The sequence below is a fragment of the Rhinolophus sinicus genome, linkage group LG07, assembly GCF_036562045.2.
Source record: "Rhinolophus sinicus isolate RSC01 linkage group LG07, ASM3656204v1, whole genome shotgun sequence".
Lineage (NCBI taxonomy): Eukaryota > Metazoa > Chordata > Mammalia > Chiroptera > Rhinolophidae > Rhinolophus > Rhinolophus sinicus.
The window spans coordinates 93,054,232-93,071,188 of record NC_133757.1 but is presented as its reverse complement, the minus strand read 5'-3'; the positions used below and the strand labels follow the sequence as shown (position 1 = coordinate 93,071,188).

The 16,957-nt window shown below is 33.5% G+C and overlaps 1 protein-coding gene across 9 annotated transcripts in view; it reads left to right on the top strand.

Moving 5' to 3' along the window:
* The window catches only part of NEK1 (NIMA related kinase 1), a 129,215-nt gene that overhangs the window by 71,115 nt on the left and 41,143 nt on the right, over nt 1–16,957 (top strand). For 8 of the 9 annotated variants that reach the window (XM_074338302.1, XM_074338303.1, XM_074338305.1 and 5 more), the window contains 5 exons: nt 3,902–3,985; nt 4,406–4,489; nt 4,955–5,032; nt 5,645–5,740; nt 15,873–16,001. In XM_074338302.1, the coding sequence (XP_074194403.1) occupies nt 3,902–3,985; nt 4,406–4,489; nt 4,955–5,032; nt 5,645–5,740; nt 15,873–16,001 (471 nt within the window). The remainder of the gene's footprint in view (nt 1–3,901; nt 3,986–4,405; nt 4,490–4,954; nt 5,033–5,644; nt 5,741–15,872; nt 16,002–16,957) is intronic. The other variant, XM_074338304.1, reaches the window with a different exon arrangement.

Here is a 16,957-nt window from a genome sequence, read left to right as displayed (position 1 = left end):
TAATATATGTATAAATTACGAAGCAAAATAATATACCCAGGAGATAGAACACTTAAGAATAAGTTCAGTCTAGAAACTTCTAGAAAAAGACAGCTGAAAATGTCAGGACCTAGAACTAGACAGAGTTCTTAGACTTGACACCAAAATCATGATCCATAAAAGGAAAACTTGATAGACTGGACTTTACAGAATTAAAAGCTTTTGCTCTGCAAAAGACCTTGTTAAGAGGAGGAAAATACAAATTACAGATTGGGAGGAAATATTTGTAAACCCTATATTCAGCAAAGGACTTGTATCAAGAATATATAAAAAACCACCAAAACTCAAAATCACAAAGAATTCAGTTAGAAAATGAGCAAAAGACATGCTAAACATTTTGTTAAAAATGAGAATATGCAAATGGCAAATAAACACATGAAAAGATATTCAACATCATGAGTCATTTGGAAAAATTCAAATTTATACCATAATAATTTATCACTACACACCTATCAGAATGGCTAAAAAAAAAACAGTCATAAAACCAAATGCTGATGAGGATATGGAGACCTGGATCACCTATACATTGCTGTTAGAAATATAAAACGATACAGCTATTCTCTAAAATAGTTTGGCAGTCTCTTTTAAAACTAAAAATGTATTTACCATACTAACAGCAGGTAATTCCACTCTTGGGGCATGTGTCCTACAGAAAATAAAATTCGTGTTCTCTTAGAAATTTGTATGTGAACGTTCTTAGCAACTTTTGATAGCGAAAAGCTTGAAATCCAGATGTATCAAAGTGGATGAATGAGCAAATTATGCTACATAATACCATGGTATAATATTCAGCAGTAAAATGGAATGAACCATTGATTCATGCATCCATTACCTTGGCTTGGATGGACTGCAAGGACATAATACTGAGTAAAAACATACTGTATGATTCTATATATATAAAATTTGTGAGATACAGAGATGGACAGCAGATTAATAGCTGCCAGGTGTTAGGGATGGGATTAGTGAATATGGCTTTGAAGTGTGATAGTAAATGGTGTCATTAAGTATCTTCATTATGGTGGTGGTTGCATAAAGTTACATGTGTGATAAATTTCATTGATACAGATATACAAACGTGTGCATGCATGCATCACTGGTGAAATCAATCTTTATGGTTTGTACCAGTGCCAGTTTTCTGGGTTTGATAGTGTACTGTAGTTATGCGAGATGATAAAATTGGGAGAGACTGGATAAAAGGTGCACAGAACTCCCTGTACATTACTTTTCACCCTTCTGTTAATCTATAATATTTCAAACTAAAATGATAAAAAGATTACTTCAAAGTAACTGAGATTTTTTTTTTTTTTTACTTGTATTTCTCAAATACCATGAAGGGAAGATATAATCTACAGCAATACTCAGTTTGCCACCTACCCTCCAGTAACTCTGTAGATATTCCCATACACCTTTTCAGAGTTCACCTCATATCTTTGCCAGGACCTGCCTATTTCTTGTTTTCCCTCACCTCCACCACTCTCTGACCTATATCCCAAAAGCTCAAGTAACTGATAAGCTAATGCCAAGATCTCCTCGAAGAGGGTAAAAACAAAGTGGGCAGAAGCCTTTTGTCAGGCTGGAAGAGGAGAAAGGCAGAGCATGCTAGTACAATACTTTTCGTTCTGGCACACCCATGTAGTAGGTGGCATTATTATGCCCAGGCTTAACAGCATATTTAAGTAATTTTACTGACGAGTAGCTGTGGTTAGGTATCATCGAAAAATACGTGAACTGAAAGACTGGTATACTACCCTTCTGATGAGTGCTGCTGCGGGAGGTGTATATAACACATGGCGTGGTAGGTCACACTTAACTCACTAGAGGAGGCGTAGACGAGGTTTTCCAGGGGCGAGATATTTGATTTGCATTTGGGAAGATGAGTAGTTAGCCATTTTAAGATGAGTTAAGGTCATGGCACAGTCCGCAAACCACAAACAGTTGTCATGGCTAGAATGTAGACTTTATGAATGAGCAGTGTCAGAAGTGAGACCAGAGATGCCTTATCTGCCATTCAACAGAATGTGGACTATATCCTGAAGATAGTTGGAACCATTGAAGGATTTATGTAGGGCTAGATGTGAAGGAGAATGTTGAAAAGTTTATTCTGACTGCATTATAGAGAATAGACTGGGGAGATGTGAGACCAGAGCTAACACTGACAGGTTAGGAAGCTCTTTTGGAAATCCAGAAGTTGAAAGAGAGCCTGAGCTAAGGCAGAAAATAAAGGGATAAATTATGGAGTTATCAGGAGGTAGAATTAGTAATTTGGCAGGTAAGAGAGAAAGACAAAGATAACTCCCAATTTGCTGACCTGGACCACCGATTGTGATCAATAACTGAGGTCGGAATAAGACCATGTAGTAAAAAGAATGATGAAGTCAGGTTTACAAATGGAGGAGGCTTTGCTACATAAGAGTGGAGTTGTCCAGATGTCAGTTGCATAAACAGAGAAGTTCAAGCAAAAAAGGACTGCAAGGTTGGATTAGATTTGGAAATTGGCAACATATGTTAAAGCCTGGGAATGAGAAGAGAAGAAGGACTGGAGAATGAATCTCTAGAAAATATTGACATTAGCAATGAGCAAGGGAAGACAAAGCCTGTGAAAAATAGTGAAGTTTGGAAGGTCCCAGGACAGAGTGCTGTTTTAAATACTGAAAGAGAAGAGAGGTTTTGTTTTTTTGTTTGTTTGTTTGTTAATGTGTGAATTATAATTCACTGTTTAGTGGAATATTATGAATATTATGTAGTCAGTTAAGAATAACGCTTTTAAGATATTGGATGTTCAAAGAGGCAGACTATTAATGTTAATATTAAGTGAAAAAATGAGAATATAATAAAATTCCAATTTTTTAAAAATGTATATATATTCATACATATATGCATAGAAGGAAATATGGAAGGCGACATTCTTAAATTTTGTTTCTCAGATAGTAGAATTATGAGTGACATATATTTTCATTTTATAAATTTTCTACATTGACTATATATGATTTTTAAGAGAGAAAAAAAACTTATGTAAATTAAGTGAATAAATTTCCAGTGGAAATATTAATTACAAAATTTGCTCAAAAGGGTCCATTTTAATTGTGAATTAAAGGTCATTGGTAACCTAAGAAAATTTTGAGAGTCATAGTGGGATCAGAAATCAGATTGTAATGGGTTAAAAAAAAATAAATGAAAACAGAAAAGTGGAGTTGATGAACATAAAAAGAATGCTTTTAACAAGTTGATAAAAAGACATTAAATAGGGAGGTGGGACTGAGGATGTTTTTTAATTGGGAGGAACATGAAGCATAGTTGTGTGCTGAGGAAGAAAAAATGGAGAATTTGACAATTTGATACTTTTAGTGAAGGATATTAGTAATTTCTAATAAGATAATTATCATCTTTATGATAAAGTATGTTTAAAAATCAATATGTTTGAGATTGGGTATGATCGTTTGTAGTATAGTAACAGAACGTGCCCAAGTAAAAAGAGTTTAAGTTCAAATATTTTATATTTTGTTTGTGTATTTTTTGTATGTAAACATATGTTGAAATGATTGGCCCTTTGTAGAGGAAAATTCTTTTTTGGGGCTTAGCTAACCTCCAAAGCAGTTTTGTAAACCTGTTTACTTATATGGCTAATGAAAGCATAGGTGGTCTGTTTTGACTAATTACATTTGGGGTTTAATGGCTTCCTTCTGTTGCCACTGAATCTGTTGGTTAAATTGATGCAAGAAAATGCCAGGGTTTGTTACCAGTTTATCAGGTAGAAATGATCAGTATTAGCCAAAAGAAATAAAGTGGCACCTGGAGATTCCTACATAAGATGCTGATGTAGCCTTAGTCATTCTTTAAACTTAGTACATTAAATGATGAACAGGGAATCCTGCAAAACCTGGCAGCTATGTATGGAGGCAGGCCCAGCTCTTCAAGAGGAGGGAAGCCAAGAAACAAAGAGGAAGAGGTATGCTTCCCGCATGTTCGCCACCTCCGTCACATAGCCATTTTTAAGTTTATTGCCTTCTTTTCTTGCATGGTTTAAATTCTTAACTATTATTTGAGGATTTTGTAGTTTTATAGGGACCTGTTAATATATTTTGACTGACATACTGTGTCATAATTTTGCCCCATAACTGTTATTCAGTATTCTGAGTTCCATTTCTTTTATTTTGAAAAAATTAATTTGTAATTATAATGTATTTCTTTTCAGAAATAAGTTGATCTAAATTAAACACTTGAAAGCTAATATTAACCAGATTTCAAAACTTTCATTTCTTGTATTCAGATTAACATTTTTCTTTAATAATAAAAAAATAAAAAATAACAGTGAAAATGTTGGTAGTTTTTCTTTTAAATTAAAATGTTGTGTTTTTTCTCTTTGTAGGTTTATCTTGCAAGGCTGAGACAAATAAGACTGCAGAATTTTAATGAACGCCAACAGATTAGAGCCAAACTTCGTGGTGAAAAGGCAGGTTGAAAATAAATTTTTTTAAAAAAAGTAATTGAATGACATTATAATAGATTAAGATTAAAAATACTGTGCCACTAACACAAAATGAAATCTGATGAAGACAATGGCAGTCAAAGATCAGAAAAGTACACATAGGGATAAAGGAAACCTTACTTATATGATTTTAAGTTATCACGATCTGTTGTTCCAGAGGAATTCTAAGAGGAAAATATAAATAGTAACCATGGACAAACAAAATGGTACATTTTCTATCATTCTCTTTTTATCTTTTTTCCCATTTTCCTTAAGACTTGATAGGTGTGAAGAGTTCACATGCAGCTGTGAAAGAAAATTAATAATATTGAACAGTTTATCATTTTTACATATTTAGATACTATTTAGGTACTGTTTATTCATATTCTTTTCCACAGAGCTCTACACTGAATTTGAGGTTCTATCCTAAGTGATGTGCTTATTTTGCAGAAAGAAACGGACAATTCTGAAGGACAAGAAGGAAGTGAGGAGACTGACATGAGGCGTAAAAAAGTTGAAACACTTAAGGTATAGACTAGAAATGGTTTCTTAGAGAAAATGGAAACTGGTGAGGGAGAATTGTGTTCTTAAGTCTTTTATAGTTAAATCGCTTTACTCTCTTGCCTGAATTTTTCTTTCTCCTTTATCCCTCACTGTTTGGTTTCTGAAATAATAGCACTTTTCTTTCTTTGTATCATATCTATGGAGAGCAGTTTGATGAAACCATGGCATAAATACATGATCTATCACATGGGTAACCTTAAAAAGAAAAAACGATAACCTTAAAGATTAAAAATATGATTGTTCATTTCTGCGAAGATGAAAGAAGTTCGTGTATAATAATCATAGTTTAAAATTTTTACACTTGTACTTCCATTAAATGTACCTGCATTTATTTTCATTCAACAAACATTTATGGATCAGCCACTGTGTGGTGAACCCTGGTTTAGGTGCTGGGGATATAAAGCGAGCTTACATTTTTATTCCAGACCACCACATGCATGCGTGCACGTGCACACTTCTTTTTTTGGCTACTAAGTAAATATCTTCATAGACCTGAAAAACAAAACAAAACTAAAAAAAAACAACTTTATGCCCTTCTTTCTGGTAATTAATTTTGTTGGTTGTTTTTATTTTCAGATCCAAGCAAGTGCACGTGCTGCTGTACTAAAAGATCAATTGGAACGAAAGAGAAAGGAAGCATATGAGAGAGAAAAGAAAGTATGGGAAGAACATGTAAGATTTAGCTCACATTCTCAGTTCTGGCCATGTTAATATCCTTGTATGTCTTACTGGGTAGTATATCAGCTTTATAATTTTGTCACTCTATTTTTTTCTGTTTTTCAATTCTCATTTGTTCTCCTTCTCCCTTTCTCTCCTCTGCTTTCCTCTGTATTGCTGTGTCTCGCTTTCATATTTAAGGATGAGCTATATGGGAGTTATTTGGGGGTTTAATTTGAGGTGAGAACCCAATTTATTTTATATTATTTTTTATTATTGCCAAGTAGCTAATCAAAGTCCCAGCATCATTTAATGGCTACATCTTCCCTCCCCAACTGATGTATAGTGCTACCTTTAGGATATATTAAATTCTGGACTATATCAAACTAAAAAGCTTCAGCGTAGGAAAAAAACAATCAACAAAACAAAGAGGCAACCAACTGAATGGGAGAAAATATTTGCAAATAACGCCTCCAATAAGGGGTTGATATACAAAGTATACAAGGAACTCATACAACTCAACAACAAAAAGACAAACAATCCAGTTAAAAAATTGGCAGAGGACAGGAACAGAAACTTCAACCAAGAAGACAAACAGCCAACAGATATATGAAAAAATGCTCAACTTCACTAGCTACTTATTAGGGAAATGTAAATCAAAACCACAATGAGATACCACCTCACACCTGTTAAATTAGCTGTTATCAATAAGACAAGTAATAACAAGTGTAGGAGAGGCTGTGGAGAAAAAGGAACTCTCATACACTATTGGTAGGAATGTAAATTGGTACAGCCACTATGAAAAACAGTGTAGAGGTTCTTCCAAAAATTAAGAATAGAATTACCATATGACCTAGCAATCCCTCTCCTAGGTATCTACCCCGAAAAATCTGAAAACATGTATCCATAAAGATATACTCGTACATCATAACAATTCCTACAGCTTATTTATTGTTTATTTTATGCCAGGCGCATTGTAACCACTGCACAAGCATTGCTTTGTTTAATCTTTATACCTTTACAAAGAGGTACAGAAAGGGTAAAGCAATTGGATGAGGTCACATTTCCAGTAACTGCAGAGCAGGGGTTTGAACCCGGGTCTGCCCAGTGTTGAAGTCTTTATTCTTGTGCACTGCACCTTAATTTCCCCTGCTTTCTTTAAATTGTGCCTTTTAGTACCATTTTATTCTTACTACATTGGCCAGAACTTCTAGGACAGTGTTAAATAATAATACAGATAATATTTTGTTCCTGTCCTTAATAGAAGTACTCCAGTCATTTCTCTGTATGGTAAAATAGTAAGGAATATAGTTTTATCTCTAGATTTTACAGTGTTTATCAGAAATATGCTTTGGAGTTTTATAAACTGTCTTTAGTGTATCTGTTCACGTGATTTCTTTTTTTTTAAATTCAAGCATTGATGATATATATAGGGAGATTCTCTTCGTACAAGATTCCTAATGAAAAAGAAACATTTAGGTATACAAGAATGGGTGAAAGAGAACTCCAGAATTCAGGCAGCATATCTGTGGAAATCTGTCCCATGGTTAAGTCAGAGACTATATTTTAAATACGATGAGTTCCTCCTTTATTGCATTTTCCTCTTTGTTGTGTATTTCATTTCTTTGTCCCATTCTTTGGACGTGCCATACAGGCCTCTAAGGCTTCTGGTGGACATACTCCCTGTCTCTGGCTAGCTCCAAATGTTCTTATCCTTAGAGCCGTCTTACCCATTTAAATAGACACATCAAGAGCTCCATCATGCTCCTTGTTCCACGTGTCACCGGACATTAACAGAGTTTCTGAGATCTCTGCAAGATCTGTTTATGTGGCATAAAAAGATCGTGAAAGAGAATTAGGATTCCACTTACGTTGACAGCCTCTATTTCAAAGCTGCCCCTCTCTGGTCTTCATAATATGAAGTTAACTTTCCCTACGCTTTAGGAGCAGAAGATTCACAGGTGCTGGAGGAGGTGGAGGGAGAGGAGGGGGGAGCCCCTGTAGAAGCACTGTTAGGTTTTATATTTCAATGAGTGCGTTTTACAAACGATGTCCGACAATGATTCAGTTCTGAGCAGGTGCTTTACATTTTTATTATTTAATACTTTTATGACTGGGCACCTGTACACTTGCATAGTAGCATAGTTCTGTTTCCTCAGATGACTGCTTGGAATCAAGGCCTCTCTGTTACCAGAGGCTGCACTAGACCTCATCATACCCACCCAGCATACTTTCAAGAGCATTCATATACTTACAGTAGTCTAAGAAAAGCTCCCTTAAAAGTCTTTGCTCTCTGAGCTATGTAAAACCAGTGTAAAACTTTTTTCTTTATATATATTTTCTCCCTTTTAATGGTAGCTTTTTCTTAGATAGTTCTAAAGTGCACACAAATGACAGGATCTATGACTGTATTATTGATAGATAATACTACTTGCCAGTTTGGTACGATTTTATATTTCCTCACAATCTTTCAGAAATATTTTTATGATGACAGCACTGAACTGCGGTAGTGAGCCTGGCTCTTGAGGTCCAGCCGGCAAGCAACCCATTTTCACTTGGGGGAATTATTTATTGTGTGCACTTTTGTTAAAACTGTCAAACAAGCTGTTTTAGCTTCTTCTAGCTGCTGGTTAGGCAGGTCACCTAAGTAGACCAATTGAATTCTCTCCCAGGGCTTAAAGCTGGAGCAGAGTATAACAGGATTTGGAGTTTGTTTAATGCAGTAAGAGGACCTCATGAAAACCATGAATTAGTTTTTGCTACCTAGATCCATAAAGCTACCCAGATTTTTTGGAGGGCTTCCTTTTGTTTTGTGATGCTGCTTACTGCTTTTTTCCCCTCTCCCCCTTCCCTCCCTCTCCTCCCTTCCTTCAGAGTTAGTTTCTATTGCTTTCAACCAAAGGACTTTAACTAATTTGCTATGTAAAGTGCTTAGCATGGTACCTAATGAATAGTAACACAAATAAAGAAATTCATCAGGAATTCTGTGGCTCATGATATTTCAGAGTTATGCATAGAGAAGTGTTCAGTAAATATTTGTATAGTGAGGAAAAAAGTGAGGCTAGAAACTCATAGAAAAAGAGATCAGATTTGTGGTTACCAGAGGTGGGACTTGTGGGGAGGAGGAATTGGAAGAAGGTAAGGTGGTCAGTAGGTACAAACTCCAAGTTTTAAGGTAAATAAGTACTGAAGATGTAATGTCCAGCGTGATGACTATAGCAAACACTGCTGAAAGGTATGTATGAAAGGTGTTAAGAGTAGATCCTGAGTTCTCCTTACAAGGAGACAGTTTTTTCTTTCTTTTTCCATTTCTTTTTATTGTATCTCTATGAGATGATGGATGTTAACTAAACTTACTGTGGTAATCATTTCATAACATGTGTAAGTCAAGCCTTTATGCTGTATACCTGGAACACATACAGTGATCTATGGCAATTATATCTCAGTAAAACTGGGGGGAAATGAGTCTAGGAATCTGCATACTTGGTTTTTTAATTTCGGCTCTGCAAGTTAATTAGCCTGTTTGGGGAACTGTCTGAATGCTTGCAGGCCTTTATTTCCTCATCTCCTAAATCAAAGGCTTGATCTGTAATGTTGCTCTGTCTAAATTACCTAGAAAAATAGTCTTTATGATGTAAGTACTTAAGTCCAGGTTAATTTAGAGAAAATGGATTAAAGTTATTTTACCTAGTAATTATTTCAACAGAAAGTCTAGCATAATCTAGATGTAATATTTACTTACTGACCATTAATCTTAACTCGGGAGTGGTTAACAAAGTATTCAGAATTGGAGTTAACATTATTAAACTTTCTGAAATGTTAAAAGTTTGATTTTATATATGGTGTTGCATTTTTCTTCAATAAGACCACATATCTTTCATTGTATTCTCAAAAGTGTCCTTGACTTAACAAATGGTAAAAATCACTGCCTTAATTATTCTGATTCTTTGGCATGTATTCCCAGTTTTATAAATTTTTCTCTTCGACATATTTAATGGTAAAAACTGTAGTACTAAATAGGACTTTACTATGGAAAATAATTTTCATGTATGATGATCAGGTCCCCCCACCCCCGATAATATAGTGTTGCCTTTCTCAGCCAGCATATATGCTCATATTGTGAGTCAAACATATTAAGAAAGATACTCAGTTTTTAAAAAGGGTAGCAATGCATTTAATAACTAAAATTCAGTGAAAAATAGAATTAGATAAATTCTTTCTAATTTATCTAGACTGTATTTTGAATATGACAAGTTTCTATTTAATTGTGTTTAGCTGTTTCTTGTTATTTCATTTCTATTTCTATCTTTGTCCTATTTTTGGATCCTCCCCCCCCAATACAGGTCTATAGTCCTCCTCAAGGATAGGAATACCCGCCCCTCTTTCTGGCTACCTTGGGATATTCTTATCTTAGACATTTTAGAAAATGCATTATAGCAATCAATATTAGCTCAGAAAATTATTCATACAAATACTTTTATATTTTTAGCTCTCTAGAGAGAGAATTCTGAGAAGTTAAATATGAATTTGATAAAATTTGGCCTTGCTTTATCTTTAAGGTATGTAAAATTACGTGTGGACTTGCTCTATATTCAAAATATGAAACCAGGCCGTTTAATAATCTTTTTCTAACATATTAGGTTGGTGCAAAAGTAATTGTGTTTTTTTGCAATTAACCTTTTAAACCACAATTACTTTTGCACCAGCCTAATACATTAAATCTTTATTAATCGTTCAACATAGACAGATAAAATAGTATTTGTATTTATCTGTGCTTCAAGAGTAGGTCAACTGATAGTTTCATGTGTTATAAACCTGGCCTCACTATTTGGTGAAATTTTTAGCTTTGTCATTTGGTGGCACTGCTGGTTAATTTTTAGCAAATAGTATAATTAACAGGTATAATAGAAGCAGTTTTGCAGTGATAATTAAAGGTTTTTTGTAGAAAGTTTTGAATTTATGAACCTGATAAGACAACAGCTTGGAAAAAAAGGCTCCTAAAGCAATTTGGTGGTGTTGGTTTTTTTTAACCTGACTTATGAAACTTTCAGGTCAATGTTTTATTCCTGTTGCAATTTTTTTTTTAAATTAAAAATTAAAAAAAAAACTGTGAAAATGAAATGAAATATGTATTCTATTATACACAAATGAAATATGTATTCTAGACTTAACTGGGTGACCAATTTTGTAACAAAATTGGGTTTTTTTGTTTGTTTTGAGGTTTTGCTTTTGTCTTCTGTGAAACTTTGTTTTCTTAGTTTAGTTTATTTAATTTTTGTGTTGTCATATTGGATCAACTTTCCGAATAAAGGACTCAGTCTGACGTTTTTTCTTATAACAATTTAAAAATATGTTATTATGTTCTATCTCAAGATCTGGTTAACATTGAATAATAGCTTTACCATTCACGTTATAAGTAATATATCCATGATGTTTATACAGAAAGCCCAAGTTCTACTGTCCTAATCAATAGGTTAGTGATATGTATAACTTTGGTTTATAATGATGTTTCCATGTCTCAGTAGTTACCCCAATTACCTTTAAATTTTAAAAACAACTGAGGTAGTTTTGTTATTAAGAGTTAGTAGGGTGTTCTGTTGGTCTTTGTTCTTTACTTTAGAATTCAAATGTCTGAGTTTCTTTGCTTGTTCATTGTTTCAGCTTCTTCTGATCTGTTAAGCTTAGTTGACCCAGGGGAGAAACTAGTATATGCTTGATTATAGAACAGAAGCATTTTCTGAAGGCTGCTAGAGGTCATTATTACAAAGGTGTCCGTAACTTTGTCTTATGCATTAGATCAGATCTATGGATTCTATACCAGTCATTAGCCGTATATTTGTCAGCCAGACAGATTTTGGTATAATACAAAGTAAATTTTTAATAGTATTGTGTGAAACATTTTCTTCATTAAAGTAGCTTCTTTTAATTCTAAGAAAATATTTGTTTCTGTAGGTACAAAGATGATAGTGAAGAGAATTTCATGGAGATTTTCTGTATCTGAGCATAATCTCCACATTGTTCTGAATTTGATTATCTTTGGTCTCATACCCTGTTTAATTCAATAAACAGATTTTTGTCTCTGTTACTTTAGGTTTCTTTTAAGGTTAAGATTAAAATAGAAATATCTCTATTCAATATAATTTACATCATAAGACTGGAAGGTCAAGATAAAGGATTTTCAATCCCTTTATGTGACTTTCACCATTTTGTAAGGACATATGTGCTAAATATTCCAAAAAGATTTTTAAGTTTTCCTTAGACCATATGTCTACAATTTCAGAGAGTTATGCCAGTGCCTTAAATTGTTTAAATTGTATAAGAATTGTGTGTATATGTGGATAATCATTTTAAAAGGTTATAGATGGATGAAGTATATACTTAGTCAGAAGAGTGGCTATCTGGGTGACTTCTTTTATTGAGAGTCTCCTTAACTTTCCTCTCATAGGCATCTGCCAAATAATTTTGGAAATTACTTTAGAGATAGTCTTTATAAGCATAAATGCAAATTGTATCATAGGTTGAGAAGGGAAGTTGGTGCTATTTAGTGAAATTGGTTAAAGTCATATTATCTCTCCTATTTAATTATTCATACAATTAAATTACTCCTGATCATTTTTTTAAATCTTAGTTTTTTTAAGTTTTATAATATGAAGTATTTTCTTTCCGGTTTCTGCTGCTTATTGACTTCCATGTCATAAAACCTTGTGCAGTGCAAAAACTTTTAAATTCCCATTATGGGAGGTTTTTGTTTTTATTTTGCTTTGGGCAAGTTTCTTCAACGGATATTATAACTAGATATTTAGGTTTGAAGCCAAGTAACCTTATTTACTAAAAAGTAAATAAGTTTTTGCTGAACTATAATAGTTGCTACCATTTATTAGGACCACAGCTGTACACCTTACGTAAATGATCACATTTAATCCATACAGCAAGGAGACAATGCATACAGCATTCCCATTTTAGAGAGAAAAAATTTGAAGTTTAGAGAAGATAAGAAACAATGAAAAATCACAGGACTAGTAAAGGAGAGTGGGAATTTGAGTGTAGAACTTTGCTACTTCAACTGTATTTTATATGACCTCCTTAAACAATGAATGGCCATTCAAACTGGCTACTCTAGGAAGGCTGCTCCCACTTTCTTCCATCTGGCCTTTACCCTGTTCTTTCTCTGGTTTTTATTTTGTTTGTTTTTCCCCAGATCACTTAGCACACGTCTATCTACTTTTATTTCTCTGTAACATACTAATTGATTTATGTGTTCCCCTTTATCTTCTAGCTGATAATCCTTTGAAACAAAGCATTGTGTCACTCATTTTGCTTTGTTTTTCTTTTATTTTTTTGGTTTGAGATTATTTATTGCCATTACTTCTGGTCTAGAATATATTGGGTTTTTCCCCAAGCTTTACTGAGATATAATTGCCAGATAACATTGTATAACATGTGCAGCATAATGATTTGATGTATATATATTGTGAAATGATTACCACAATAAGGTTAGTTAACACATCTGTTACCTCACATGTACCATTCATTTTATTTATTTATTTTTATTTATTTTTATTTTTTTAAATTTATTTTTAAAATTTATTGGGATGACAATTGTTAGTAAAATTACATAGATTTCAGGTGTACCATTCATTTTAGATATCCATTATCTGGCACTGCTTGGCACTCAATACATCTTTGACTATGTTGATTAATTAATCAGATACTGTATATTGTCTCACAAAAATCACCTCAGATTATTGAAATAGAAGAAATCATTTTTAAGCGAAGTAGTATAATGCAATCAATAAATATGATAAGTGGTAGAGAAATGATTGCTGATTTAAATAATAATGGCAGAATTTGTACCTCTAAATTAATTTATTTCCTTCAAAATAATCATCTAGGGAAATAACATACTTCTTCCAAAAATGTAGCTGTTTGTTCAGATCTAATTGGAGCTTGTTTTTATTTCCTCAGTTTATGGTACCTGTTTTGAATATACTCTGTGGTAATAAGATAATCATAAAGTTCTAAAATATTTCTATTTTAAAATATTTCAAGGAGATAAAATTCAGTTGTGTGAGCTCTAGAATTTGAAAGTTATTTATAATATAAAGCATCAGTGTACTTTCTTCACAGTGCTGAACTATGGGATTAAAAAGCAGTATTTACATCTTCTTTTTTGTTTCTTAATAAATACTTCATTTTTTTAGGGCAGTTTTAGATTCATAGCAAAATTGAGTGAAAGGTTGAGATTTCCTGCCTACCCTCCCCCCCACCACCACATACACAGCCTCCCCCACTGTCAACATCCCCACCAGAGTGGTACATGTGTTACAGTTGATGACCCTACACTGACACATCATCACCCAAAGTCCATAGTTTACATTACAGTTCACACTTGGTGTTTTACATTCTGTGGTTTTGAACAAATGTCTAATAATATGTATTCATCATTATAATATCATACAGAGTATTTTCACTACCCTAAAAATCCTTTGTGCTCTGCCTATTCATCCCTCCCTCCAACTCCACTCCCCCATCAGCCCCTGTTTCCACTGATCTTTTTATTGTCTTCATAGTTTTGACTTTCCAGAATGTCATATGGTTGAAATCATACAGTATGTAGCATTTTCATACTGACTTCTTTCACTGAGTAATATGCACTTAAGTTTCCTCCATGTCTTTGCATGACTTGATAGCTCATTTCTTTTTAGTACTGAATAATATCCCATGTTTGTACCACTTTTTTTTTTTTGTCCATTTACCTACTGAAGGACATCTTGGTTGCTTCCAAATTTTGGCAATTACAAACAAAGCTGCTATAAACATCTGTGTGCAGGTTTTATTGTGGACATAGGATTTCAAGTCATTTGAGTGGGATTGCTAGATCGTGTGGTAAGCGTATGTTCAGTGTTATAAGAAACAGCCAAACTGTCTAACAAAGTCTCTGTATCATTTTGCATTTCTATCAGAAGTAAGTTCTTATTGCTCCACATCCTCTGTGATAGACTTTGAGTTAATTTTTGTGAAGTGTGTAGGGTCTTTGTCGTGGTACATTTTTTTATTTTTGCTTGTGGATGTCCAGTTCCAGCACCATTTATTGCAAGGACTACCTTTTCTCCATTGAATTGCCTTTGCTCCTCTGTTAAAGATTAGTTGACCAAATTCATGTGGTCTGTTTCTGAGTTCTATTATGTTTCATTGATCTACTTGTCTGTTCTTTCACCAATACCACACTGTAGCTTTAGAGTAAGGCTTGAAGTCAGGTCATGTCATTCCTTGAACTTTGTTCTTCTCCTTCAACATTGTGTTCGATTCTTCCACCTTCTTTTGAATAACACATATTGGTGTAATATGAAAGTCCAGAAGACTAAATATTAGAATTACATTACTACATTATGCTTAGAAGATGCTCAATAAATATTTGAAATGTATACCCATCAGAAATTCTTATTTACTGGTTTGAAGAAGAGTTAGAAGTAGGGAGCAGACTTGCTGCCACGTGACTATGATCATACCTGTAAATGCCATTTCCTTATATTTAGTAAAGGTTTAGAATCTTATTTCACATTGTTTAGAGTCTAATTGGCATGGTAAAATAAGCACATATAATTACAACAAACATGTTTTTAGTGGCATAAATCTTACTATTTGTACATAGCAGTTCTTCCATTCTCATTTATGTTGACATATTTATAATGAGGGTTCTTATGTTGTGTGATGGATGTTCAAACTTTAAGAAGATTGTACTAAACTTGCAGAAATTGCAGAAGCATTTCTTGAAGTATAAGATTCATAAATAAACCATTTTTTTCTTCTTACCAAATGTTGTTATGTATTTAAAACTAAAGTGAGAGGACTAATATATAATCTTTTAAAAGACAGTTTGTTTTTTAAGATCATTTTATGAAACAGTGGAAAGGAATTATTTAGTACTGCATGAAATGTAATTATGTTTATATCTGAGGCCAGAAATGTTTGTCTTCATTCACAGATCTTTCAGCACCTGGCCGTTGCCTTGCATTATGAAAATTGAGGAATGAAAAAAACTAATTGTGGATAGAGTATATAAACAAACAATGATTTTATATGTATACCTTTTACCTCTCCATACAAACATGAATTTCCACATGTGTATTTAAATTCTTTATTACAGATGGTTGCTAAAGGAGGAAAGGGTTCTGATATGTTTCCTTCGGGACAGCATGAAACAGGTGGCTCTCCATCAAAGCAACAGCTGAGATCTGTTATTTCTGTGACTTCAGCTTTGAAAGAAGTGGGTATGGTAAGTTTCCTAAAACTTACAAACCCTCAAAGTCAAAGATTATTAAAAGGATTACATTTAGTGAAACTATGTTAATTTCGAATGTCCTATTAAGTTTTCCTAGAGAAAAAAAATACTTCTTAAGATTTTTGCATATGGTTTACTCTGAATATTAGAGCCTCGGTGATCTTAAGTTTTATATCTAGGACCTGGTAGATAAAAATGCCCCATCTTTCACAATTAACAAAGGTTCACTTTTTAAGAAATAATGTTGCCTTGGTACTTAAAGTAATTACCTCTAGGAATAAAGTCTAAGATATGTTTACATTTATTTTAAATTTTTTGGCATAACATGTTAGAGGACTCAGTATAATCACACTTAATTCGTTAGTTATTTCTTTTACCTTCTAGTTCTGAATCTCTACCATGCCAAGTGGATAGTAAAACATAGACAGGTGGACAAGTAGATAGTTTAACCTCGGAAGTGTTATATGTGTCAGGTATCCATCTAAAATGTGAAAACTGTTTTAGGGTTAAGGGAAGTGGGCACATGATGTGGAATTTCAACCTCGAATTCAACAGACAAAAGGGAAAATGTCTACTGAATCATATAACATATTAACATGATTTTTCTCCTTTCCTGATAATTAATGTCTGTGCCTTTTAATTGTTGAGTTTCATTAAGTTTTTGCAGACAATCGTGATGTTATTATACCAATTTTTTACAGCCTTTGTGTTTGTAGTGAAAATAAGACTGAGTAGGAAAATACAAGTTTCTTGGTCACTGTCAAGAACTTCATATAAGAAACTATTGTTTTTCAAGTCGGTTTAGTCTCTTTTTCTTTCTGATAACAGCTTTGCATGTACTACATTGTTCACTTCACCTTTAGATACCACTGTGTGGTTCCTTTCCTGGTACCCAGTGTCACATCTCAAGTAGCTGTTCATCTTTCTGATTGTAGCAACTGCTAAACTCC